The following is a 27,890-nucleotide window of genomic DNA, read 5'->3' as shown; positions in this document are numbered from 1 at the left end:
AGGGGCTCACTCGCTTTCTTGGGTGCTGGTTGGGGATCTGATCGCAGTTCCCACTGCCCACAGAGCAGGCCACAGCGGAGATTCTGTACCTTGTTGTTCGTGAGTGTTCCCAAATAAACATTCAACACCTCCTTTATCTCGTGGATCCACTTACACATGCCAATACCAACCTCTGAATGTCTTCAGGAAAGGAAGCAATCTGTCTTAACCCACCTCTCACTCACTAACACAAAAGCTGTCATTCACATCAGCTCCTTGTCTATTATGTTTGAAATTAGAATATCTTTATATATTATGCTACTATATTATTTGCAATAAACATGCATACAGAATACAGTAGTCTGTACATGTAGGCATTTACTCCAGATAACTACCACACAGCTTTTTTTTTGAGAAATTCTGATTTCATCTTGTTATTAGAGATATTCAGAATGCATTTGTTCCGATCTGAACTTCGCAGGTGTGATGTCAGTGCATCTTTCCCTTCCCAGGGCAGTGCAGGGTCTATTTCCACACACCTTTGAGGGTGGGAGGGACACTTTTGGTTGTGCTGAAGGTGTAAGTTTCTGAGAAAGGTCCCTCCCCTGCCTCGCTCGCTGCCTGGATTCTGAAGGAGTAGCAGGTGGACTCCGTCAGTCTCTGGACCTTGTAGGTGTGGCTGGGTCCTCTGTAGATGGAAACAAACCTGGACAGAGGAGCAGAAGCAGAAGCCATTAGCCAGCTGATTTTCTTGTGGTGATAAATTCTGAGGCAGACTCATGGAAAGATCAGAGCTAGCTTGATAAATGCCTCCCACCATCTGAAGGGACAGGTTGCTATGTAATGGTTCAGTTCAATGTTCAAGGAATGTTTGTATAAAAGAAAACACACAATAAAGCACATGTGAAGAGCAGAATCAAGTTTCAGAAACATTAGTCATGCATGTTTTTATTTACTAATAAAAGCAGACTTTTCAAGTGTTTCTTTGTGGTTAGTGGTAACTCACGTATTATTTACTCGGCAATGAAGTCACTGTTCAACGGTCACTTGAGAAATAAGAGGTCTATTTACTCAGATTTTTCAAATAACAAAAGTTTAGGAAATCATTTAAATGCTGATCTTCATTTATACAAGACCTCACAAAGCCCTTTCCTAAGCTGGCAAAAAGACATCCATGATTATGTATCTTGGAGAAAATACACAAAAAGACAGAAAGGACTGTGTTCAGAATTATCACTGGGGTAAATGAAATAACACATAAAATGGCACGAGCCAGCTGGGCAATTTTTCCTGACAGATTCTGGTTTCTTCTACCATTTGGTCTGAAACTGTTTTATACTTCTGCTAAATTAAAATATTTTTAAAAATCTTAATTTGCTATTTGTGTGTGTAATGAAAGCACACTTCTTAATTCTGTACCGACGGCTCTCATGCCTTCCTCTATGCAGGTGTGCTCAGCAAGTACACCTCCCGACTGAGCCATCTTCTTGCTCTTATTATTACTATGCAACGTAATTACATAAAGTATGAATTAGAAAACAATGCCTTGTACTTTAGGTATTTTCTCAGCATATCTTGAAAACTCAACTCCTCCCCCAGTGAAACTGGACTACCTAGATCTATCCATCGACTTTTAGCACCTAATAACTGTATGATTCTGAAATACAATGCATTTTTTCCAAAAAGAGTTCCAGTATCTAAACATCATTGGCCCAGGAACACCCTGAGAACCAACACTGAGTAACTCCAAACTCAGGGTCTGGCCCACAGAGGCCATGCCTGGCTACTGGCACCCAGGGCTCCCTGAGCAGTCAAGGACACCCCACTGTCTTCAGAAACGACTGTAAGGCACTGTGAGGCAGAATCATCATTCAAAATGTCTGACTGGGGCTTGCTGGGCCCAGGGAGGAGGATTTGATTTTCACAATTGTTTCGCAGTCACTCTTAGCAGCTTGATGTGTGCTGGGCTCTGGGGTTGAACGAGAAACACCCTGAGGGTGTTGGCCCTGTGTGGGGGCAGGAAGTTCTGGAGGGCAGTAGCAACTTCGTTCTGTGTGAAACAGTCCTAGATGGGAGGGTGGGTGGATCCATGGGCAGTGAGATTCGGACAGACCGAACAACCTGAAGTTAAAAAACCCTGTTAACCAATGCTCAGTGTATGCCATCCATCCAGGCACGCACCAGCCTTTGAAATGGAGTTCCAGAGCCCTGGCAGGTTCACTTACTGCTCTGCATGTTTTGATCAGGAGGAAGTGTTTTTTTTTTTTTAATTGAAGGCTGAACATCCTCAATTTCAAGGAAAGCCAGAGCCCAGGTTGAAACCCACAAATAACCATGGCAACCTACTTAGCACACTCAACACATTACTGCCTTAATGAAGACACCCCAGCTAATGCAGAGGCAAATGGCTACTTATTAACTCAGCTTCACCTGGGCTAGAATCGCCAGCGGGAGTAATTGCCCTTAATTGTATCACAAATGGAAGTCATGGTCTCAGAAACCACACTTTAAATCTTCATTATGGCGACCTGCTAGCTCAGCGTTTGTCTGTAGAACTGCTTCCAGCCCTGCCACACTCCAAGGATGGTATTTCCTTTAGAAAAGACGTTTGACACACATTTGTGCCAAGGTCCAATCACGTACCTAGGTAGAAGCACTCGCTGTCACTATGAAACTCACTGAAGCAAGTTCAGTAATCTGACTTCATATTACAATCCAAACTGAATAAGTAGAACACATATAAATCTCAAAACCATAGAAACTTGCTGACTCTAGACTATTTGGTCCATTCTTGTATTGCTCATGCACTTAACTGGTACTCCGACTTATTAAAAAGCATCGCAGGAAGGGCTAACAGTAATGGCAGGTTGACAAATGTGTCATTAATGCACTTTCTTAGGTTTGGAGACAGTGTTACCCACATTTGTGAGAAAGGCTGAATTAGTGTAGAGAAAGAGACTGCAGGGTGAGGACAGTTGGAAGCCATTAACCTGGAGTGCTGACTGCTGGAGGTGTAATGCTAAAGCATCGCACCTGTAGTGAAGGCAGAATCAGGGAGCCACAAGAGGCCAGCCTGGGACCATCAGTCCCCCTGGGAGGGCAAGCTGGGTTCTGGCAGCTTACAGCACCCCATGGAAGGAGCAGGGAATGCCAGGAATGCCAGGAAAGCAGGCTGCTCTTCCTTCATAACTCCACACCCAACATTTTTTAAAGATTTGTTTTATGTGCATTGGTGTTTTGCCTGCATTTGTTTCTGTATAAGGCTGTCAGATCCTCTGGAACTAGAGTTACAGACCATTGTGAGCTGCTATGATGTGGGTGCTGGGAATTGAACCCAGGTCCCCTGGAAGAGCAGCCATTGCTTTTAACTCGAGCCATCCCAGCAACAGTTAAGTCTTAGTTGGCGTGTTCTTCATCCCCACAAAAGGGTAAAGGAGATGTTATAGGAGGAAGACTTCCCTTTCTTAGTTTTTAAAATGTGTATGGAAGTGACTGAACTAGATGGTATCTAGTTCCTATGGTATGCATTTAACCAGTTACAGAGCAGGTGGTGAGGGGAGGGAAGATGGCGGACACAGTCCACACTTAGTGAAATGGCAACACCTGGGGGTAGAGAGACATCAGGAATTCCAACATTAACAGTGTCACACATAGGATCAATTAAAGCAGACGTGCCCTGTCCTCTGGGTGTCAGAGTCACTGAGGGATACACAGATCCAAGGTGGGGAGGCATGGTTGATGAAGAATGAAGGGGCAGCCAATGCTTGCTAAGGATTCTTTCCTCACTTCACTGGGGAGGAGTGGCCACATGGACATGTAACACAGGCAGGGCTTTCTCTTCACCAAAAGCCCACACATCCCTCTTTCTGCAGGTTCCTTCCTCTAGCCCTTTCTTACTCTCAAAGGAGAAAGAGGTAGGGGCAGATCGGCAAGAAGGAGACTCTGGGGGTAAGCAGCAAGGAAGAAGGGATGCTAGCACTTGCTAAGTCCTATTTGTTCATGACAGATGTCATATTCCTCCTTTCAACAGAGAAACTCACTAAAGAATGCATTCTTGTGCACATCCGAGTCAGCACAGACATCAGAAAATACAGTCCTCCAAAGTCCTGCCTCTCGAGTTTGGTTCTGGAAATACGGTATTCCTGTGACCACAGCCAATCTGATTCTTTTTAAGGGTTTTAATTTAAAGCCTGTAAAGGGGTTACATGGCTGCACTCTTCACACCTCTACGATGGAGGCACTTGCGAGGACCCAGCGCAGGCTGTGGGATGAGACCTGGTCCTGCGTACCCTGCGCTCTCGCAAGCTCTGCAGCCTCGTGTGTTTCAGCTTCTAATCTGCAAGGCAAGGTAGGGCGAACTCGCAGCTACTGTGAGCTTTAAGTGGTGTTATGAGAAGTTTTCAAACTAGTTTTGCTATGTAACCATCAGTCCACCCATGTTAGTCATAACTGTGTGTGCATGTACCTCCCACACATGCCAGAGGCCAACTTTGGGGGCTCTCTGTTGCTTTCAACCTTACTCTGCAGCAGGGCACCTCACCGAACCTGGAGCTCACCATTACGGCTGCTTTGGATAAGAAGACGGGGATTCTTGTTTGAGTCATTTTCTTTCGTGCTGGGACTAAACCTGGGGCTCTTAACCACTGAGCGAAACCCCGGACTACAAGACGGACTTGGAAATGGCCCTGAGATTCTGTCTTCCGAAAGAACACCTTGACACCGTGGGAAGAGGAAATTCTCACCTAGGCTACTGTGTTGGCCTCAGCTAACATGACCACATGGAGCCCATGACCCTGGTCACGTCTTCATTAGTGAGGCTCAGGCCTGCCAGGGGATGTGGGCAGGGGCACCGTGACAGCGTGAAGCGTGAGCAGCCACATCCAGTGCCTGAGTCTGATGCACAGCAGGCCTCAGGGAAGTGTCTCACTCAGAGCTGAGCATCCCCTGGCAGACCTTAGCATAAAATGTTCCTGCTGACAATAACTTCTGCTTTCCTGTACTCCTCCAACATCAAACAGGCCGGAAGAAGTACATAACCTAACTCACGAAAGGCAACAGTGGCCTTGCTATCACCTCCGGTTCTCTCATTTTCTCACTCTAGGGGGCAGGGGACAAAGGGACATATGGCCCTGTGTTTCTGGTCATGCTGAAGTTAGGGCAGGACATCAAGCCCATGGCTAGAACCATTCTTGGAGAAATTTAAAATACTTGCTAAATATTGTTCTAAAAGTCTGACCTCGCCGTTCTTCCATTTCTTCCTGTAAAAAATGCCAACTTCACTGATAAACAAGCCGGAGTCCCTCTGGGATAGAACTAACCACAGCAAACAACCCAAGATAAAAAGACTTAAGCCTTCCCATTTTCAGATGTAACGTAACCAGCTGTAAGTAGGCGGTCTAGTTCCTGCAGTGTGGTATGTCTCCATGATGCTGTCCATCATGGTAGAGGCATTCATAGACCAAGCACCGGCTTCCGTATCACAGATCCTCAAAGATGTCCCAGAAGTCCTTGTCCTACACTGGCCAGATCTCTAAGGGGTCTTCACTCCACAGCCAGACCTTGTTGCCTTGATGAATCCCCCCGACAGGCATCAGCTTTTGAGATAACAGGAACACAGTCAGTGTGGGAATACTTGTGGGCCACTGCTACAGTGCTGTGCCGGCCTGTTGGGTCTTCTCTCTTTCTTTTCTCTCCTCTCTCTCTCTTCTCCCCCCCCTCCAACTGTCCTGCCCCCGTAAAGCAGAATGGATAGCAAAGGTGGAGTTCTGCTGACCAACTTCGGCTATCTAACCAGGCAAACTATTCCTCCTCTGGGAAAGGGACTCATCTTGTGGGGCTGCTGTGAGCAAGAGATGAGATAACGCACACTGCGGTACAGCATGCCCCGCGTCGTGACACAACACACACTGTGTTACAGCATGCCCCGCGTCAATGAGATAACACACACTGTGTTACAGCATGCCCCGCATCATGAGATAACACACACTGTGTTACAGCATGCCCCGCATCATGAGATAACACACACTGTGTTACAGCATGCCCCGCGTCATGAGATAACACACACTGTGTTACAGCATGCCCCGTGTCATGAGATAACACACACTGTGTTACAGCATGCCCCGCGTCATGAGATAACACACACTGTGTTACAGCATGCCCCATACCAAGAGATAACGCACACTGCGTTACAGCATGCCCCGCGTCATGACACAACACACAGCATGCCCCGTGTCATGAGATAACACATACTGAATTACAGCATGCCCCACATCATGACATAATACACACTGTGTTACAGCATGCCCCGCGTCATGAAGGAGTCACTGAAACACCGCTGAAGACTATGTAACAGTACCAATACTAATACTGTTGGCAGCAAGACACCAAAGCTAATAAATGAGTCACCTCATTTTCCAAAGCTGGAGAAGCATAAGATGTCCCTTCAAGGGTCCTCCTGTCATCTCAATGCTCCGAGACTGTCTGGAGTGGAGTAGGTGAACACCTTGCACCCAATCTTGGCCAGCTCAAACAAAGTACCCAAGACAAGAGCCAGAGACACTATGTGGGATCTTGGGGCACCTCAGCATTTTGAGAGAGGGTCTCACTGTACAGTCTTTATGATCCTACTACTTTGGGCTCCCAAGTGCTGGGATTACAGATGTACATAACATGCCAAGATTGGGTAATTTGACTGAGAAGGGAGAAAACTGGGTAGAAATCTCTCCTGTATTAAAAACACATTTGGGAAAGCAAACAGTTTAGTTGGGTAGTTAACATTATACAAACAAATTCTCAGTAGTTCTGTCTCCAGCCTGGGCCAGTGTGACTATGCAGGCTTCTTGTAATACAGTCGCTAGATGGTAACAAACACACGTGGGACAACTCTGCAGTAATATACTGGTGAATACGTGTCCTCATTTATTACCCAGAGAGATTTGTGAACAACAGCGAGGCTAGACCCAAGGCAGGCTAGACTTCCTGTGGCCTGCCAACTGTATGGGGGCGGCTGTGGACGTGGGGAAGGAGGGTCTGGAAGATCTCTGCACCACCTTCTCAGTTTTTCAGGGACACTAAAACAGTTCTAAAAATAAAGACTACAAAGAGGTACTCTGAGAAAGTCCCCACTTCTGTGAATATAAGATATTTTTGTTTGTTTTATTGGCCTGTCACAGTCCTCCAGGGGCCAAGGGTGGGAGAATGGCTGTGCTGGGAGCACAGTGGTGTGTGGAAACCCTGGCCTGAGCGCAGAACTGCTGACCTTCACCATGGACTTGAAAGAGTCAGGCAAAAGGTACAATTTCCACAAAGTCCCAACAATTGGGCTTACTTGACAGGAATTTTTAAAAGATCTAAATGAAAGGCCCTGACATTCCATCTGAACTGGTGAGTGAATGCGGACCCTGGGGCAACCTGCCCTGGAAGAGAGCACAGACCCCCTACCCCCACTTCCCTCTGCAGGCTTGTGTCCCTTTCTCCCGTCCCTGTGTCTCCCAAGTTTTCCCTAGTGTTCTCAGGTGTCCTGCTCCTGTTCTAAGGCCATCCACCCAAAGGGGTCAGACTCTGGCCTCCAGGCAGGTCTGAGGATTCCTGCGGAGGGGTGCGGGCTCCTTCAGATTGTGCTGCCAGGTTCGCTGTGTGGTATTCCATCCCGCCCTGCCCCCACCTTGGCCCTTTTGTCTGGGCTGCGACCCTGGGCTGCCTGGAATCCCTGATCCTGTGCCCTGGCATTCCTTCTGAACTGGTGAGTGAATGCGGACCCTGGGGCAACCTGCCCTGGAAGAGAGCACAGACCCCCTACCCCCACTTCCCTCTGCAGGCTTGTGTCGGTTTCTCCCTTCCCTGTGTGTCTCCCAAGCTTTCCCTAGTGTTCTCAGGTGTCCTGCTCCTGTTCTAAGGCCATCCATCCAGAGGAGTCAGACTCTGGACTCCAGGCAGGTCTGAGGATTCCTGCAAGGGATTGCGGGCTTCTTCAGATTGTGACGCAAGGAATAGGTCCTCCTCTGGCACTGGGGAGATCCAACCAGTTTCAGTCACAGCAAAGATTGGTCTAGGACACCAAACGCCTCCGGGCTCCTTTTGAAGGAAGAGATGGGCAGGCGCCAATGCAGGAGCTCCTCCAACAACATGAAAGGCAACATGACATCACCACAAGCCAGACATCCCGAAACAACAAGAATTGAACACCCTACCCCAGAAGATATGGAAGAAACCGACCTTAAACAGTACTTTATGAAAATAATAGAGGACCTTAAACAGGAGGTAAAAAACTGCCATAAAGAAATGGAGATGACAAACAAAAAGGTAGACGAAATAAATAAATCTCTCAAAGATACCCAAGAAAAACAAGAAAAACAAGAAAAAGCAATCAAACAGGTAAGGGAAACAGTACAAGACCTGATAAATGAAATGGAGGTATTGAAGAAAACACAATCTGAGGGACGACTGGAAATGGAAACTCTGAGTAAACGAACAGAAACTTCAGAGACAAGTATTTCCAACCGAATACAAGAGATGGAAGAAAGAATCTCGGACTCTGAAGATACTATAGAGGAAATAAACTCACAGATTAAAGAACTAAACAAATCTAACAAATTCTTAACACAAAACATTCAGGAAATCTGGGACACCATGAAAAGACCAAACCTAAGAATAATTGGGGTAGAAGAAGGAGAAGAATTACAACTCAAAGGCCCAGAAAACATATTCAACAAAATTATAGAAGAAAACTTCCCCAACCTAAAGAAGGATGTTCCTATGAAGGTACAAGAAGCCTACAGAACACCAAATAGACTGGATCAAAAGAAAGCATCCACACGCCATATAATAATCAAAACACAAAACATACAGAATAAAGAACAGATATTAAGAGCTGCAAAGGAAAAAGGTCAAGTAACATATAAAGGGAAACCTATCAGAATTACACCTGATTTCTCAATGGAAACCATGAAAGCCAGAAGAGCTTGGATAGATGTGCTACAGACACTAAGGGAACATGGATGCAAGCCTAGACTATTATACCCAGCAAAGCTTGCATTCACCATTGATGGAGAAAACAAGATATTCCAGGACAAAAACAGATTTAAACAATACGCAGCCACAAATCCAGCCTTGCAGAAAGTAATAGAAGGAAAATCACAAACCAAGGAGTCCAACAATGCCCACAATAACTCAGGCATATAGTGACCCTTCACCAGCACAACTAGAAGAAGGGAAACACACAAACTCTACTACTAAAAATGACTGAAGTTAACAACCACTGGTCATTAATATCACTTAATATCAATGGACTCATTTCACCTATAAAAAGGCACAGGCTAAGAGACTGGATACGAAAACAGAATCCAACATTTTGCTGTTTACAAGAAACACACCTCAACCACAAAGACAGACACCTACTCAGAGTAAAGAGTTGGGAAAAGGTTTATCAAGCAAATGGCCCTAAGAAACAAGCGGGTGTGGCCATACTAATTTCCAACAAAGTTGACTTCAAACTAAAATCAATCAGAAGAGACGGAAAGGGACACTTTATACTCATAACAGGAAAAATCCATCAGAATGAAGTCTCAATCCTGAATATCTATGCCCCTAATATAAAAGCTCCCACTTATGTAAAAGAAACACTTCTAGAACTCAAGGCAGCCATCAAACCACACACACTAATAGTTGGAGACTTCAACACTCCTCTCTCACCAATGGACAGGTCAATCAGACAGAAACCTAACAGAGAATTGAAAGACTTAATGGAGGTAATGAACCAAATGGACTTAACAGACATCTATAGAACATTCCACCCAAATAGGAAAGAATATACCTTCTTCTCTGCGGCTCATGGAACCTTTTCGAAAATTGACCATATACTTGGTAACAAAGCAAACTTCCACAGTTACAAAAAAATATTAGTAACCACCTGTGTCTTATCGGATCACCATGGATTAAAATTAGAATTCAACAACAATGCTACCCCCAGAAAGCCCACAAACTCATGGAAACTGAACAGTCAACTACTGACCCACACCTGGGTCAAGGAAGAAATAAAGAAAGAAATTAAAGTCTTTCTTGAATTTAATGAAAACAAAGACACAACATACTCAAACCTATGGGACACAATGAAAGCAGTGCTAAGAGGAAAGTTCATAGCACTAAGTGCCCACTTAAAGAAAACGGAGAAAGCGCTCATTGGTGACTTAACAGCACACCTGAAAGCTCTGGAAAAAAAAGAAGCAGACTCACCTAGGAGAAGTAGAAGACTGGAAATAATCAAATTGAGGGCAGAAATCAACAAAATAGAAACACAGAAAACAATCCAAAGAATCAATGAAACAAGAAGCTGGCTCTTGGAGAAAATCAACAAGATTGACAAACCCTTAGCCAAACTAATCAAACGGCAGAGGGAGAACACGCAAATTAATAAGATCAGAAATGAAAAGGGGGACATAACCACAGACACAGAGGAAATTCAGAGAATCATTAGATCTTACTACAAAAGCCTGTATGCCACAAAATTGGAAAATGTAAAAGAAATGGACAGTTTTTTAGATAAATACCATATACCAAAGTTAAACCAGGACCAGGTAAATGCTCTAAATCGTCCTGTTAGTCGCAAAGAATTAGAAACTGTTATCAGAAACCTCCCTACCAAAAAGAGCCCAGGACCAGATGGTTTCAATGCGGAATTCTACCAGAACTTCCAAGAAGACCTAATACCTATACTCCTTAAGGTATTTCATAATATAGAAACACAAGAGTCACTGCCAAATTCCTTCTATGAAGCTACAGTTACCCTGATACCTAAACCACACAAAGACTCAACCAAGAAAGAGAATTACAGGCCAATCTCACTCATGAACATTCACACAAAAATTCTCAATAAAATACTGGCTAACCGAATCCAAGAACACATTAGAAAAATTATCCATTACGATCAAGTAGGCTTCATCCCTGAGATGCAGGGCTGGTTCAACATACGAAAATCTATCAATGTAATCCATCATATAAATAAACTGAAGGAAAAAAACCATATGGTCATCTCATTAGATGCTGAAAAAGCATTTGACAAAATTCAGCACCCTTTTATGATAAAGGTCTTGGAGAGATTAGGGATACAAGGGTCATTCCTAAATATAATAAAAGCTATTTACAGCAAGCCGACAGCTAACATCAAATTAAACGGAGAGAAACTCAAGGCTATCCCACTAAATTCAGGAACACGACAAGGGTGTCCACTCTCTCCTTATCTCTTCAATATAGTGCTTGAAGTTCTAGCAATAGCAATAAGACAACATAAGGGAATCAAGGGGATTCAATTTGGAAAGGAAGAAGTTAAACTTTCATTATTTGCAGATGATATGATAGTATACATAAGCGACCCCAAAAACTCCACCAAAGAACTCCTACAGCTGATAAACGCCTTCAGTAACGTGGCAGGTTACAAGATCAACTCCAAAAAATCAGTCGCCCTCCTATACACAAAGGATAAGGAAGCAGAGAGGGAAATCAGAGAAGTATCACCTTTCACAATAGCCACAAATAGCATAAGATATCTGGGAGTATCTCTAACCAAGGAAGTGAAGGATTTATTTGACAAGAACTTTAAGTCTTTGAAGAAAGAAATTGAAGAGGATACCAGAAAATGGAAGGATCTCCCCTGCTCGTGGATTGGGAGGATCAACATAGTAAAAATGGCAATTCTACCAAAAGCAATCTATAGATTCAATGCAATCCCAATCAAGGTCCCATTAAAATTCTTCACAGAGATTGAGAGGACAATAATCAACTTTATATGGAAAAACAAGAAACCCAGGATAGCCAAAAAAATCTTATACAATAAAGGTTCTTCTGGAGGCATTACCATCCCTAACTTCAAACTCTATTACAAAGCTACAGTATTGAAAACAGCTTGGTATTGGCATAAAAACAGAGAAGTTGACCAATGGAATCGTATAGAAGACCCGGATCTTAAACCACAAACCTATGAACACCTGATTTTTGATAAAGGAGCCAAAAGTACACAATGGAAGAAAGAGGGCATCTTCAACAAATGGTGCTGGCATAACTGGATGTCAACCTGTAGAAGAATGAAAGTAGATCCATATCTATCACCATGCACAAAACTCAAGTCCAAATGGATTAAAGACCTCAATATTAATTTGAACACATTGAGCTTGATAGAGGAGAAAGTGGGAAGTACTCTACAACAAATGGGCACAGGGAACTGTTTCCTACGCATAACCCCAGCTGCACAGACTTTAAGGGCAACATTGAATAAATGGGACCTCCTGAAGTTGAGCAGCTTCTGTAAAGCAAAGGACATTGTCACTAAGACACAAAGGCAGCCTACTGACTGGGAAAAGATCTTCACCAACCCTGCAACTGACAAAGGTCTGATCTCTAAAATATATAAGGAACTCAAGAGACTAGACGGTAAAATGCCAATTAACCCAATTAAAAAATGGGGCGCTGAACTGAACAGAGAATTCTCAACAGAAGAAGTTCGAATGGCCAAAAGACACTTAAGGTCATGCTCAACCTCCCTAGCTATCAGGGAAATGCAAATCAAAACAACTTTGAGATATCATCTTACACCTGTCAGATTGGCTAAAATCCAAAACACCAATAATAACCTTTGCTGGAGAGGTTGTGGGGTAAGGGGTACACTCATCCATTGCTGGTGGGAATGCAAACTTGTGCAACCACTTTGGAAAGCAGTGTGGCGGTTTCTCAGGAAATTCGGGATCAACCTACCCCAGGACCCAGCAATTCCACTATTGGGAATCTACCCAAGAGATGCCCAATCATACAACAAAAGCATATGCTCATCTATGTTCATAGCAGCATTATTTGTAATAGCCAGATCCTGGAAACAACCTAGATGCCCTTCAGTGGAAGAATGGATGAAGAAACTGTGGAATATATACATGCTAGAATACTACTCAGCGGTAAAAAACAATGACATCTTGAATTTTGCAGGCAAATGGATGGAAATAGAAAACACTATTCTGAGTGAGGTAACCCAGACCCAAAAAGATGAACATGGGATGTACTCACTCATAATCGGTTTCTAGCCATAATTAAAGAACATCGAGCCTATAAATTTGGGATCCTTGAGAAGATAATAAGAAGGTGAACTCCCAAAAAAAGATATAGTAATCCTCCTGGATATTGGAAGTAGACACGATCGCCAGGCAAAATTGGGAACTTGAGGGTTGGGCAAGACTGGGCCAAGGGAAGATGGGGAGAGAAAAGTGTGAAGGGGAGAACGGGGGGAGCTCGGAGGAATGGGGTGCTTGGGATATAGGAAGGGTGGATATGGGAGCAGAGAAGCATATATCTTAATTTAAGGAGCTACCTGAGGGTTGTCAAGAGACTTGACCCTAGAGGGGTTCCCAGGTTTCCAGGGAGACGCCCCCAGTTAGTTCCTTGGGCAGCTGAGGAGAGGGAGCCTGAAAAGGCCAGTTCCTATAGCCATACTGATGAATTTCTTGCATATCACCATAGAACCTCTACCTGACGATAGATGAAGAAAATGACAGAGCCCCACATTGGAGCACCGGACTGAGCTCCCAAGGTCCTGATGAGAAGCAGAAGGAGAGAGAACATGAGAAAGAAAGTCAGGACCGTGAGGGAACAACCATCTGGCGACAGATGGGGAAGGTGACTGAGCCCCACATTGGAGCACTGGACTGAGCTCCCAAGGTCCTGATGAGGAGCAGAAGGAGCGAGAACATGAGGGAGAAAGTCAGGAACGAGAGGGGTGCGTTCACTCATGGAGACGGTGGGACAGAACTAATGGGAGATCACCAACTCCAGTTGGAATGGGACTGATGGATCATGCAACCAAACCCGTCTCTCTGAATGTGGCCAACAGCGGGGGCTGACTGAGAAGCAAAGGACAATGGCTCTGGGCTCTGATTCTTCTGCATGGATGGGCTCTGTGGGAGCCTTCTCAGCTTGGTCGATCACCTTCCTGGACCTGGGGGGAGTTGGGAGGACCTTGGTCTTAGCATAGAGTGGGGAACCCTGATGGCTCCTTGGCCTTGAGAGGGAGGGAGGGGAGGTATGGGTGGAGGGGAGGGGAGGGAAGGGGGAGAAGGAGGGGAGGGAAGGGGGAGGAGGAGGGGAGGGAGGGGGAGGAGGAGGGAAGGAGATGGAAATTTTTAAATATAAAAAAAAATAAACCATGAGAAAAAAAAAAAAGATCTAAATGAAAGAATCAAGAAAACTTTATGATCAAAAACACCTCACGAAGCAAACCAGAGATTCTGGACAGTCTCAGCAAAGCCCCAGAGAGCCACACTCGTCCCCTGAGGGTTCTGTCTCTACCATTCATTGAGACAGGTGATGTGTTTGTATCAAGTGCAACTGGCGGAGTCAGCTCAGCCACACCGTGTATTTATGTGTTTGTTCATTTTAAATCACTAGGGGGCAAGAGAAAATGAGACAGAAAGAATTTAGTTTTTTTTCTTAAAACCATTTTCTTTTGGGAAAAAATATCCAAGAATGCTGTGAATAGCTGATCACATCCTTTGTGAAAACAGCCTTCATACTAAGGTTTGTTCTTACGGCCTCACTGATCATGACATCCTTAGGCTCTCCACAGTTCATAGACATGAACTACTCACCGTGACTAGCCTGCTAGGTGGTGACCCTCCACAGCACACTTCACAACAGCCCAACAGCTGCTGGCCGGCGCTGTGAAGCTCTCCTCATTGCCAGCAATGCGTCCTGTCTTTCCCCTCTTTTTCCTTATTTTCTCTGGGCTCCATGGAAGGAGGGTGTGTGGGTGTCTGTGGGTGTTGGGTGTGTGCGTGTGTGTTTCCTGTCTCACTCAAATCGTGTTTGGAAACAGAAGAGACTAAGGACGTGGACAGTAAATGCCCCCACTGTGCCAGGAACACAGCGTCCTACCATTCCAATGCAGAAGCAGATGGGCACAGATGGCAGTGGTGGGGACACCTCAGGCAGGGACTCCATTTGCTAGAAGGATGCAGACAATGATGAGAGTCCCTGTTTATATGAAAGTGCCAGAAGCTATTCCCAAAAGGACTAACGGGAAAAGCATTAATGACCTTTCTGCCTGCTGATTCCGGTTGTCTACCGGTCTTTTGATGTGTGAATTATATACACTATAACAATTTTTTTTTTGGTTAATGAGCTGGATTTCTATGCTTCTTCCCAAGAAATAAAATTTCATTATACTTAATAATGACACCAATTTAAGCTCTTTTTCAGATTTATGTTTGCTGCATAAATGAACGTATATTACATGCTTGCTTGGTATCCAGAGTCCAGAAGAGGACACCAGATCCCCTGGAAATGGAACTACAGACGGTTGCAGACTGCCATGTGGGTGCTGGGAAGCAAACCTGGGTCCTCTGAAAGAGGAGACACTGGTTTTAACTGCTGAGCCATCTTTCCAGCTCTTTTTACAAGTAAAGGCATGTACAGAAAGTCTATGCTTACATTTTATTGCCTAAACTGCATTTTAGACATTGATATATTCAAAAAAGAAATTAATTTGCGTTCATAGGAAGTCCCTTCCCCCATTCATTTACATTCATAGAAAGCACCCTCCCTCAACTTTAAGGTTCTTCTGAGATACTTGACACCCCCAGTTTTCTATGTGGGTTCCCAATACATGAATGAGTCTCACAGCTGAGAACACGGGTCCCAGAGCTTTCCAGATGTCTGCCCACTTCTGCTGCAGCAGTCTTGCTTCAGTGCAGGAAAATGCAATTCATTTTCCTTCTATTTATTTATAAAGCAATTCAGAGGTAAAATACATTATCTGGATTTGACTTTGGATCCAATCAGATCTCAAATAGTTCCTTTACCACCCTTCAACCCTGAATGGTCCAAGGCATTTGGCTTGAACTTGAGCAAGTTAGCAAAAAAAATTTATTTTTTAGGATGAATCTTTATGATTTGATCCTAAGAACTAAAATGTATCTAAAACATTTTTCCTCTATTAATTAAGGACTGGAGTCCCAGGCATCACTATGTGTACTTTGTAGCATGGAAAACGCATGCAAAAACCAGTCGAGGCATACAGCTCTGCTCATCTGAAAAGTCAGGAGCAGGTCTAGGGTTAGGACAGAGGTCTGACGTGGGTGTTGAGGACTGCAGCTGCTACTTGGGATTTCAGGAAAGAGACACAAGCCATTCCTCACGGAGGATGATCATGTGGACCGGAAGTGCAGGCGCGGGGGCGGGGGGGGGGGGGAAATGGAGAGCACACAGGCTGGTTAGACACAAGCCATTTCCCGCGGAGGATGATCATGTGGACCAGAAGAGCAAGGGAAAGGAATGGGGAGCATGGTTGGCTCTGAATCTCCCAGCAGTCATTTATAACAGCATTGTAGTTTGAGAATGGAGCCAGAATCTGCTCCATAGCAGAGACATACTGAGACAGATCATTTAAGCTCTCTTGTCCTTTTCATTAGTTCCCTATGGCGTATTCTTCTGGAGTTTAAAGAAACCTTGAAGCCATAAGATGCAGGGTTTATTTTGTTTGTTTTTGTTATTGTTTGTTTTTGGTAACAGTAAGTAGCTAGCAATGCCAGAAGCATCACACAGTTCCATAGTCCCTGGCTGTCAGGGGAAGTGTTACAGTTACAGATCCTGATGGGGAGAGTAAGTCGTGACTATTCATTCCACTAGATGCCTCTCCCCTGTCTAATCTCCCTGGAGCCTCACTTTGAAAAACACTGGCTGTCTGACCAAAACCCGAGCATCAGACTAACAGTAAACATATTCCTGGAATCTACAGCCCTCCTGTTACAGTCCTGGGCACAATTACCAAGAACACGGCCAGATGAGGGTTGGGCTCAACACCAGCTCCAATTCCATTAGAACAGGCACCATTTCATTTCATAAACACAGATAAACGCATCTTCCGAACTGTCAGGACAGTGCTATGACTTCAACCTCCGAGCTGAAGCTGCTACTCTAGCGAGTGCATCAGGGGAACTTGGCTTTATGAGAATATTTGCTCAGCGTGTGTATTTTTCTTGCATAACATGGAAACCAGAACCATTCAGTTTTTCTATGCTGGATCTGTTAAGAATAATAGACCTAATCACCACAAGGCCAAACTAATCTAATTTTTGCTTTTCTGTTGAAATTAAAATCTCTTGTACTGTCTGTTCACTGTTTAATGCTAATTCATTTTCTCAGCAAGATCAGCTCTTCCAAATCTGCCACATACCTCATGAGGCCTAACACACGATGGTAACTCAAGAAAACATTCTGATAGTTGAATAATCATAATCAAACACTAGGCATAAACTTAGCCCTCTAGAGAGAAGCATGATTGCGATGCATCTCCATGAACGTAGCCCTGAAGTCTCAGGAAATATGTGTCCTAATGAAAATGGAACGAACTCAGTCAACTGGGCTATAAGAATTCTTGATGTAGTTACCCTGAGACAAAGTTTCGGGCCATGCTGGCCTGTTCAATTCCTTCTGTTTGTAGGAAAGGAGCCCAAATGGGGAGGGAAAGAGTAAGAGAGGGAGGGAGGGAAGGAGGGAGGTAGGGAGGGAGGGAGGGAGGGAGGGAGGGAGGGAGGGAGGGAGATATACTAGCATATTTCACTTCTTAGTCAAAGAACTAAATGTAAACAAAGCTCCTAGTGCTTGGCATGTTCTTGGCATGCTCTTTGCATGTTCTTGATACACAGAATTTTCCTTCAGAAAGCTTAAAGTATATAATTGAATCCCTATATGCGTGTGTGTGTGTGTATCAGTATAGGTGTGTGGGTGGGCACATGTGGAGGCCAGAAGTCAACAGTGGTGTCCTCAGGGTAACTGTCAACCTTTCTTTGCTACAGGGCTTGCCACTTGGACCTGACAAAGCTAGATTTGCTGGATAGTGACCTCTTGGGATCCTCATTCTTCCACCACCCCAATACTGCATAAAATCAAGTGTGGTGTGCATGCCTATAATCTCAGCTCATAAAAGACTGAGGCAGGGTGGTGTGCACGCCTATAATCTCAGCTCATGGAAAACTGAGGCAGGGTGGTGTGCATGCCTGTAATCTCAGCTCATGGGAGACTGAGAAAGGGTGGTGTGCATGCCTGTAATCTCAGCTCATGGGAGACTGAGAAAGGGTGGTGTGCATGCCTGTAATCTCAGCTCATGGGAGACTGAGGCAGGGACATCAAAAGTGTAGGCTCTTCCTGGCTACACAGTGAACTGAAAATCAGCCTGGGATACATGGAACTATCTCGAAGAGAGAAAAGGAGGGAGGAAGAGAGAGAGGGAGGGAGGGAGGAAGGAAGGAAGGACAGACATTAAGCTAACAGAACTGTGACATATTCAAGTCCAGCGTTTTGTCCTTGATGCTGAGTCAAGAGCTGGCATTAAAGGCTTGGACCAGTCACGAGCATTCACTTTCAGACACTAAGGAAGGTCATCTTCAAACTAAAGTCAGGCTTTCCTCATCCTGTGAAATCTCAGGAAAACCATTCCACAAATAGAATAAGAATGTATTATGCCCAGGACTCACATCATTTTAATAACTTTCTGAGAGCACTGACAAATTTAATTTAGAAAAGATAAATGTGGACTTCCAGCTCATAAAATTAAGAAAAATATTGTTCCTAATGGTCAAATTTCTTAAATTGCCAGTTCTATTTAGGCAAGTGATTTATTTGATGAACAAGGCAAGCCTTAGCATCTCTCTGCCTCCTTCCTTCCCCCACCTCTTCTGTCAAGGAGCAAGCATGCACTGACTCCCAGATTCTGCAGTCTTGTCTGTTTGACGTCTGGAGGTGTCTCATGTGAGCCACACTCATTTGTAGAGATGCTCTACAGCCTTTGCTCTGCAGAGGAGCCACTGCTGACCACCATCTGCACGGTTTCCACGATGTACCCTTGGGTGGCTGTCCCACCAGGGCAGAACTCCAGAAGAACAGGGAGTCTCCCTGCTTCCCAGCTTCTCCAGGTTTGTGGAGCAGGACAGTGCAGGCTCCAGCCCTTCTGTGCTATGTGTTTAGAGAACTACATAATATCCCCAAGAAGGTTCTTTCTATTGTCAACAGATGCAAAAGCCTAGAAGAAAAAATGTAAAGATTTGGAAATATCCCTTAATACTGAAAAACACATATCATGACTTTTGTTAGTACAGAATGCTTGATTTCGCTAGTCCTCTGTGGCTGAGAACTTCCTTCAAGGTAGAATAAAAAACAGATCCAAAGAAACATATTCAACAGGATGAATGCTTTTGCACGTAAAAGATAATTTTGATCTCCAGTGAACTTATCAAATCAAGCTCGCTGTCTCTGCGCTTTGGGGCTGGTAATGCTTCCAGCAGGACAATGGCTGTTTTATTTTCTTTCCACCTGATCTTCCTAGGAAGGCAAGCCAAGTTCAAATGTGTGGTCTGTGTGCACATGGTCCAAATTCCCAGAACACTTTTCCCCATGGCACTAAATTCTAGGGTTTTCCATGAGTTAATGATATGTACTTGTGCATTCTCCCTTCCTCTTCCCCTCTTTGTATGAATATTGTATTTATTTCCATTCGGATGTCAACAAAACAGCTGTAACTCTCTCCCGGTTTTTGTTTGTTTGTTTGATGCTAACACTCCCTGGTAGAGCTAACTGTGCTGAAGGCCAAGACCTTGCTCTCAGTCTCCACACCAGTTCCCACACCCTATCTTCTGTTTGCATGTCTCCAGCGTCCCTGGGACAGTACCAGTGGACAGGAAGGCTGTGAAGACATTCAGAACAGAACAGGAAGGCCTAAAGAGGCACTGTGGTCTCTGGAACTTTACCACATTTTTACACATTTCTTTCTTCTTAGCAGACACGGTCTTTACCTCTGCCAACTTCTTTTTTTTTCTTTTTAAAAAATATAATGCTGGCATTAATTCTTTGAGATTTCATACAATCTTAAACCTTGTTGACGCGCTTAAACTGTTTGAGTAAATCCTTCATACAAGAGTAACATTGATTTGCTAACAATATACTTACTCTCTTTTCTCAACTGTCACTGGTCTTCATGACATAAACAAGACCTTTATTGACAATCACGTCCTGAAAGCTGCTTTCTTCTCATGCTTGACCAACACAAATCCTCTTGTATATAGTGTATATATACTGTTGCACATAGTGTATAAGAGCTTTAATAATGCATTTATGAAAATTATGGAACTATACAACACAATGAGTAGCAACATAAACAATGAGCTTCAGTCACTAGTAACATCAATACATGATCCTGAGAGGTCTCAAATATGCCACATTAAAGATGTTATATTGATAATATGGGAACCCTTTGGGTTGAGAGAGGAAAATCAGAACTTCCTGATTAGTTTTCCTGTAAACTTAAATTTGTCCTAGGTGCTTTTCCCCCAGGCTCCTCACGGCACCTTGCACAGCAGACACACAGGACAGTATTTGCCCCGGGTTTCTCAGGGTTTCCTTGGCCTTCGCGTGGTTGCTTTTCCTCAACCAAGCACCCACTCACTGCCTATCAGTTGTCACCGGCCCTGACATTATTTCCACAGAACCCAGGGTACTTCTCCGGATCTTGGTTTCCACTCAAGGTCAACAGAGCTCCACGGCAGTAAACTCAGTCTAACCTCCTGACTGCAGCAGAGCAGCGGGAATACACAAGAATGTGTGGGAGAGGAAACCCCATGCACTGGAACAGAACATGGTCCTATAGACAGACACACAGGGGCAACCGCCGCAGCAGCAATGCTCCCACGCTTCCAGGAACACCCAGTCTAACTCAGGTGTGTACACCCCACGGCAGCTGTGAATGTGGCCCAACGCATCTGTATACTAACATCATGCCATATTGTCAACACAGCTGATAGTTCATCATTGCCTTGGTTTTATGATAATCCTCCCTTCTGCCTGATTCTGATCAGGACCTTTGCTAATAGACTATTCTGTGACCACTAACTTCTGTCTTCTGATTGGCTGTTTTCTGAGGAGATAAAGCTAGGTTAAGAAAGCATGATGTGAAAGCCTGAATTTGATTTCAACATCTCCAAGTGTCCTCTGGGCAGGAAGTCTTATAAGAAACAAATCTCTTATTTGCTCTGGTTAATTTGATATCACAGCACCCATAGTTGGAGAGTACATTCCCCATCTGTACATCACCCACAGCAATTCCAGATTGGTAAACATGTTTGTCCCAATGGTTACTGAATATTTAAAGAGGTACCATTTCTCCCAGGTCCCATTTTCCTCAGCACTTATGACTAATATAATGTTATTAGACAGTAGGGACTTGAATCTGACAATTTTCTGTTTTGATAATGTATCTCCATCATCAGCCTTTACAAAGGGAAAAACATGCATCTGTTCTCACGTCGGGAGACGGGGATGTTTCAAACGCGTAAGAACTCCAGAGGGAGAACACACTGCTGGGTAACATGCAAGAGCCACCCATCCGAGTTCCTTCTGTACACAAGGAGGAGGGGTTTCAGAGGAAGACGAGTATGAGATGAACAGCGAAGTTGGATGTGCCAGGAATGCACGCGCTCCACTCACCTCTTGCTCCTGTCCTCCAGCTGCAGCGTGTACACCAGGTCACCAGCGGCATGCGCCCTGGAGTTACTGTCTCCCCACTTGAGCTTCAGGCTCTGAGGACCAGAGGCAGCACATTCCAGTCTAGGAGGCAAGGGTGGTAATGGCCGAGTTTTTGCTTTAATGAACTGACTAAATGGTCCGACTCCAATCTCATTGATGGCCTGAATTCTGATCCTAGAGATGGGGAAATAAAAAGACAAGGAAAGCTTAGGAAGTGGAATTTCCTTCATTCAAAATGAACATCTGCTGTCCCTAAAGCAAACCTGTGGGAGAGCAGCTAGGGTAGACACTGGGCAGCTAGGAGAGGTTGTATGCTCTGCTTCGAAACATAGCAAAACAGCGCATTGGCAAATTCCTCAGGATTTTACCTGGAGAAAAGCAGGCTGTGAAGGATTCCTACAGACACGGTCTTATACTGTGGTCTAGCCACTGACGACTAACTCAAAGCCAGCTCTGGAGTAAGACTATGCATAAAGAATTCATTAAAAGGGGAGCACATGAGCCGGGCGGTGGTGGCGCATGCCTTTAATCCCAGCACTTGGGAGGCAGAGGCAGGCGGATCTCTGTGAGTTCGAGGCCAGCCTGGTCTACAAGAGCTAGTTCCAGGACAGGCTTTAAAAAAGCTAGAGAAACCCTGTCTCAAAAAACCAAAAAAAAAAAAAAAAAAGGGGGGGGGGGAGCACATTCCAGATAGCCCTTTAACAGGGCATCTGGCCTCTCCTGGTAGCCAGAGTCAAGAGGCCACCTCTGGTAGTAGCGGGCTGCCACTTAGGTGTACAGAGCTCTTAGCTGGATGCTTGCTGTGTGTAGCAAGGATGTGTCAATCCTGCCAGAACTTAAAAACCAGCAGAGGTAAAATGTGTACATGAGACTTCCCCATTTCCGTTCCCTCTGCTTTACCACTTGCTGATTAGCCAGCTCTCCACAGTCACCGAACAACACATCGCCGGCACTGTGCTCTCTACTTTCACACCTCTTTACAATGTGTGCTACCGCAGACGGCCCTTCCAGCCAACTCCAGGGTATGTCTCCTTTAATGCTCTGAGCAGAGGCCTTCTCTACGCTCACTTCCTCTCTTTTCTAAGTAATACAAGTGTTTACTAAAGTTTCACTTTATTAACGGAATTCTCAACCTCCTATCTTCACAGTGTCACCCATGTTAGGTCTGTGGCTTCGAGTTTCTTCCTGAATCCTTACAGCCCCTCCAATCGGACCCTCTCTCCGCATTCCTTGCTAGGTTCCCAGGAATCTCAACTCAAGATCACTGAGTTGACTGAGAAGGGTAGTGTTAACAGCTCAAAAAGTTTCAATATTTAAAACTTGATTTGAACTCATACCAGTTTTTCAAAACACATTACAAGGAATAATACAGCCTAAGGAGAAATATTTAGAAAGCAGATCATTTTTACGTATTTCTACGATTTGATTACTTTTATGGTACACTCACTTATAGCTGTTGTACAGGGTTTCTTTGTGTAGCCTTGGCTGTCCTGGAACCAGCTGTATAAACCAGGCTGGTCTCAAACTCACAGAGTATCACCTCCTCTGCCTACCCAGTGCACCGCCACCCCCAGCCCTCACTACAGCTTTTATCGCTTACACGTTAATACAGAGTACCACTTAAACATCATAGCACAAAAGCATGAGCTATGAGGCAAGTTCTTCAAACCAAAAGAGCGCACGAGTCAACCTGGCTTGTCTGTAACTCAGAAAAGAAAGGGTTCTCGCACACCACACTCCACCCCTCTTCCTCATCTTGGGGCCAAGGACACAGCTGCCTCAGGATTCTGAAACCTTCAGTGCCAGCCGGCACACGTTGGGAAGTGTCGGGTTGGGCTTCTCACAAGCCAACAGTACTTGTTCCCCCTTATCATCAAGGGGGGTGAACTAAGCTGAGAAGTGGGCCTCTGCATGGAAAGAGCTGCAGAGAAAGGCCACTTCCCTGGCCTTGCATGGCTCTCAGTGAGGTGGGAAATTTCTTTTCTCTATTCCCCCATTTCCTAGACCTTAGGAATTCTACCTTGCTTACAGCCTAAAGGAGAAAAACCAGATGTTCATATCAACTGACGAAGTACCTAACACAATCCAACCTCTAGTTACAATCAAAATGTTCTGCAAACAGGAGACCCTCTTTGATCTGAAGGGGGGCATCGAAGAAAAAGGGATACAACTACCATGAGAGCTGTGAGAGAGGAAATACTGTCCCCCTAAAACTAGAAGCGAGGCCAGCAAGGCTGGGAATCACAGCAATGATGCCTGCCTGGCGTGCTCTCCCTCCTATTTTTCAGCATTTGTTAAGAATACTAACCTGTTCCGAGAGCAAAAGGTATAGAGATGTAGAGGAAAAAAGAAACAGAATCCACAAGATGCCTATGAGAACACTGTAGAGAACCTATCCAGACAAAGAGACGCAGGAGTCATGGGCAGGGTGCTTCACAGAAAGTCTCAGTTGTCTTAGAATTGACCCATAGACAAAATGTCATTAAAATCAATCTTGGTACTTGGGAAGCTGAAGCAGGAGGATGGAGCATGTAAGGTCAGCTTGGGCTGCAGTGTAAAGCCTTGTCTCCAAAAATCAATAAATACATAAGGAGAAACTAAAAAGTCCTGGCAGGATTCTTAGGTGATAAACACAAGCTAATTCTAAAGTTATATGGAAAGGAAGTAGACCGCTAATATAGCATGAACCCAGACGTAAACTACCAAGACAGTGTGAACCCAGATGTAAACTGCCAAGACAGCATGAACCCAGACGTAAACTGCCAAGACAGCGTGAACCCAGACGTAAACTACCAAGACAGTGTGAACCCAGACGTAAACTACCAAGACAGTGTGAACACAGACGTAAACTACCAAGACAGTGTGAACACAGACGTAAACTACCAAGACAGTGTGAACACAGACGTAAACTACCAAGACAGTGTGAACCCAGACATAAACTACCAAGACAGTGTGAACCCAGACGTACACTGCCAATACAGTGTGAACCCAGACGTAAACCACAAGACAGCGTGAACCCACCGGTTTTCTTCATCCCACCTGTGACTAGACGAGGTTTGGGGTACAGCAAATCCATATCCCCAGTAGATGACAGAAAGGCTACCAGCCAGCATGACGGGCCTGTCTTTTCCTATTTCTATTATACAAGAAAAAGTCTAGAACTTTCTTTCCTTCTCACAGGAGCCCTCACAAATGCTCCACAGTGTTCGTGGCTGTCCCCTTCTCCACACCCGGGCAGAAAGTGCAACAAAGGGAAAGGGAAGCCAGATGTAAGTCCAGCTCCTCATCGGCACACAGACTGCACTGTCGCCTCTAAGGCTGATCTGACAGTCTCTGCAGCGTCCATACCATGTGTCTTCCCTTTCATTCAGGACGGGTCCGTCCACACCCCGGGCTGAGGTGTGTCCTGCAATGCCGGCCCACAGCCCTTCAGAGCCACGCTCACCATGCAGTCCAGGAAGCCCCTATCCTTTCTTGCCACCTGCGCAGCCCAGCAGTACTCAGTACACAAAAGGCAGCCAGCTGCTTAGGGCTGCTCTTCTGCTCTGCGCAACACAACATGAAATTAAACAAAACCTAAGAGATGAGAATTATTTATAGGAGTAAAAATGGTTTTAAAAATTCAAGTTTTAGCTAGTTTGACTAAATTCACTTACTTCCTCAAAAGCCTCTAAAGCAGTGGTTCTTAATCTGGGGGTCATTGGGGGTGGTCAGATGGCTTTTTCACAGTGGTCACAAAACAGATACCCTGCATATCGGCTATCTACATTACAATTCATGACTAGCAAAATTACAGTTATGAAATAGTAATAAAAATAATTTTCTGATTGGAGGTCACCCCAACATGAGGGACTGTATTGGGGTGGCGGCATTATGAAGGGCTCAACAGCTCTAGGCCTGTGGATTTCTGACTGGTTACGTGAGCTGGCAATCTTCCTTTCACATAACATATCATCAGCCACCAGTACCAGCAGGAATATCACAGTGGCAGGCGCCTCTCCTTAGTGGGGCATGTGGTCTCCCCCTTGAAAACATGGCTCATCCGTCCCCAGCACCAGCAGGAACAGTGTGGTGACAGCGTCTTTGGGAGCCTCCTGTTTTCCAGACGTCATCTGACACCTGTATGCAATGAGGATGGTGCCACCTTTGCTGAACTAACAGATAATTAAGAATAGGGAAGCGGCTTACTCGTGACTTCTCAATGTCTTTTAGTGTGATTCAACCAGAGAAGTGCTGAACAGTGGCCAGCAGCACACCGGTGAGATCCAAAGTGATTGTTTATGGCATTCCTGACTCAGTGGCCTCAACAGCAGAAGTCTAGACTTCATATCAAGATGCCACGTCTCATTCTGACCACAAGGCCAGACCTTTGTCTAGTTGACAAAAAAGAGAACCAGAGTTCAGCTGCGTTCAGTGCCTCGCACTGACCGACACGTGGGGTGTGCTCAGATGTGGGTGCGTACTGGGTCCCTTTGGCTCAGAATCTTCCTGAATTCCTTATTTTCCTGTCAAAATGTGGACGTAACATGGCTATGAATCCGATAAAAGGATAATTTTTATTTAAGCCACACATTCAGGTCACCAACTGCTCTGTCAATAAGAGCCAGTAAGTTTATTTTTGTTTTATTCAGCATTTGGTCCTGAAACCATCTACCTAGACTTCAGAACACTCATTCCAACTGCCCCACACCTTCACAAGAATATACTGCGTGTCAGCAGAAACGACATCTGTGTCACTGAGGCACTGAGCTAACATTAATTAGTCCTAAAGACAAACTAACACTCGGTGCTGGAATTCAGCTGAAGAGCTTGATCACCAGGGAAATGCCACATGAGGAACAGAGTGGCTCGGAAGCCCGGAAAGGACAAAGACAGCTACCATACTGTTTGTAGGGGTGTGGAAATAATTCCCAATTTCTAAGTTCCCATGAAAGAACAGTGAGCGTGACACACTGGGTAACAACACTAAGAATTCATTTCAGAGAGTTAGAAAGAAAAATGAACTTTAAGTTTTATTAAATATTAAAATCTATTCCACACCTTAAAGAGAGAAGCACATTAACCCTGAAACTCAGATAGGACCTACAGAGTTATCTTCAATAATGTGCATTATGTTAGTTTTTGAAATTTAGAGCAATTAAAATGAATATAAAGGAAACAGAATACTGCCTCCAAATTGGGGAAGTGACGTAGTCCTGATCTAGCGGTATCCTGGCCAGACTGCTGGGGAACATTTAAACGTTCCCCAAGTCTGCACTATTCATCAGTATGCTAATACCACTGAGTAAGTCAAATTAAGAAGCCTGCCTTTCAGGCTTCCAGTATCTTTCTTCTAGATGCCAACTATTCCTTGCTTCAGGAGGTCACACAGCCTTCCACAGTGCACTCTGTACACATGCTCAGACTTCTGACATTGACTTATTAAAAGAAGAATGACGTTCAAAACAAATTGTTCTTCAGGGAGAAGGTGACTGTCCTTAAGAGATCAGCTACCCAGGCCTCATGTTGCTCTGAGCGTGGGATGGGGTGACTGAGGTCAAGGCCCGGAAAGCCTGGGGTGTCAGAGGCCCCAGGATCAGGAGAGGCTTCTCACAAGACGCTCGGCATGCCCTACCACCCTCCTCTAACTAAGAGAAGAGGACTATGGTTAGGGAGAACCTTCTGAAAAGACAACAGAGGAAACACAGAATGTTCTTTTTGTGAGGAAAAGTGGACTCAGAGAAAAGCTCTTTGGAGAGGTCTCTCTTGGCCTGGACCAAGCCCCTCCTGACGCCTCGGTGCCAGCAACGCCACCAGCCCACCTCCACACAAGCACACAAGCCAGCCTATAAGGTGGCAACTGCCTGAGTCCTGACTCATTTCTTTCTGATCAAACCATGAACAGCCACTCATCTATTGTGTGTTTATGTCTAACCCAAGAAGATAGCTGAAACCTCTCCAAACACAGGCAACACTGCCAGCCGACCGCAGTTTTGGCCCACTTCACAGATGAGGCAACAGAGGCATAAAGAGTTTCAGTTACTTCCACAGGCTGCAAGACACGAGCGAGGGGCTGAATCCACGGCTAATGAGTCAGAACTTGGCTCCCCCAAACCCTGCCCCATCTCATTATGGTCAAGGGGTTTATGACTCACTTTCCACAGTGAACACTGTGCTTACGACATAGTAAGAACTCAATAAACGTTATTTTCACCCCTTTGACTTAGGAAAAATGGGCATAAGTGAGCCTAACAAACAAACCTATTTTAATTTTTCCTTGTTCTGCAGCTCAGTGTGAGTCAGACATATAATGAGGTTGTGATCTTAGGTGACCTCACAACCAGTTCAGGATGGAGAGAGGCATCTGCAGCCCCACCTCCCCAAAGCCA

The 27,890-nt window shown here is 44.8% G+C and overlaps 1 protein-coding gene across 1 annotated transcript in view; it reads right to left on the bottom strand.

Moving 5' to 3' along the window:
* Window positions 1-27,890, bottom strand: part of Fndc3b (fibronectin type III domain containing 3B) — a 301,266-nt gene that overhangs the window by 11,165 nt on the left and 262,211 nt on the right. The window contains 2 exon segments of the mRNA XM_038347774.2: window positions 519-685; window positions 21,484-21,696. Of these exon segments, the coding sequence (XP_038203702.1) occupies window positions 519-685; window positions 21,484-21,696 (380 nt within the window).

Source organism: Arvicola amphibius, chromosome 11, assembly GCF_903992535.2.
Source record: "Arvicola amphibius chromosome 11, mArvAmp1.2, whole genome shotgun sequence".
NCBI lineage: Eukaryota > Metazoa > Chordata > Mammalia > Rodentia > Cricetidae > Arvicola > Arvicola amphibius.
Note: the sequence above shows the minus strand (reverse complement) of the source record. Positions and strands in the feature narration are given on the sequence as shown.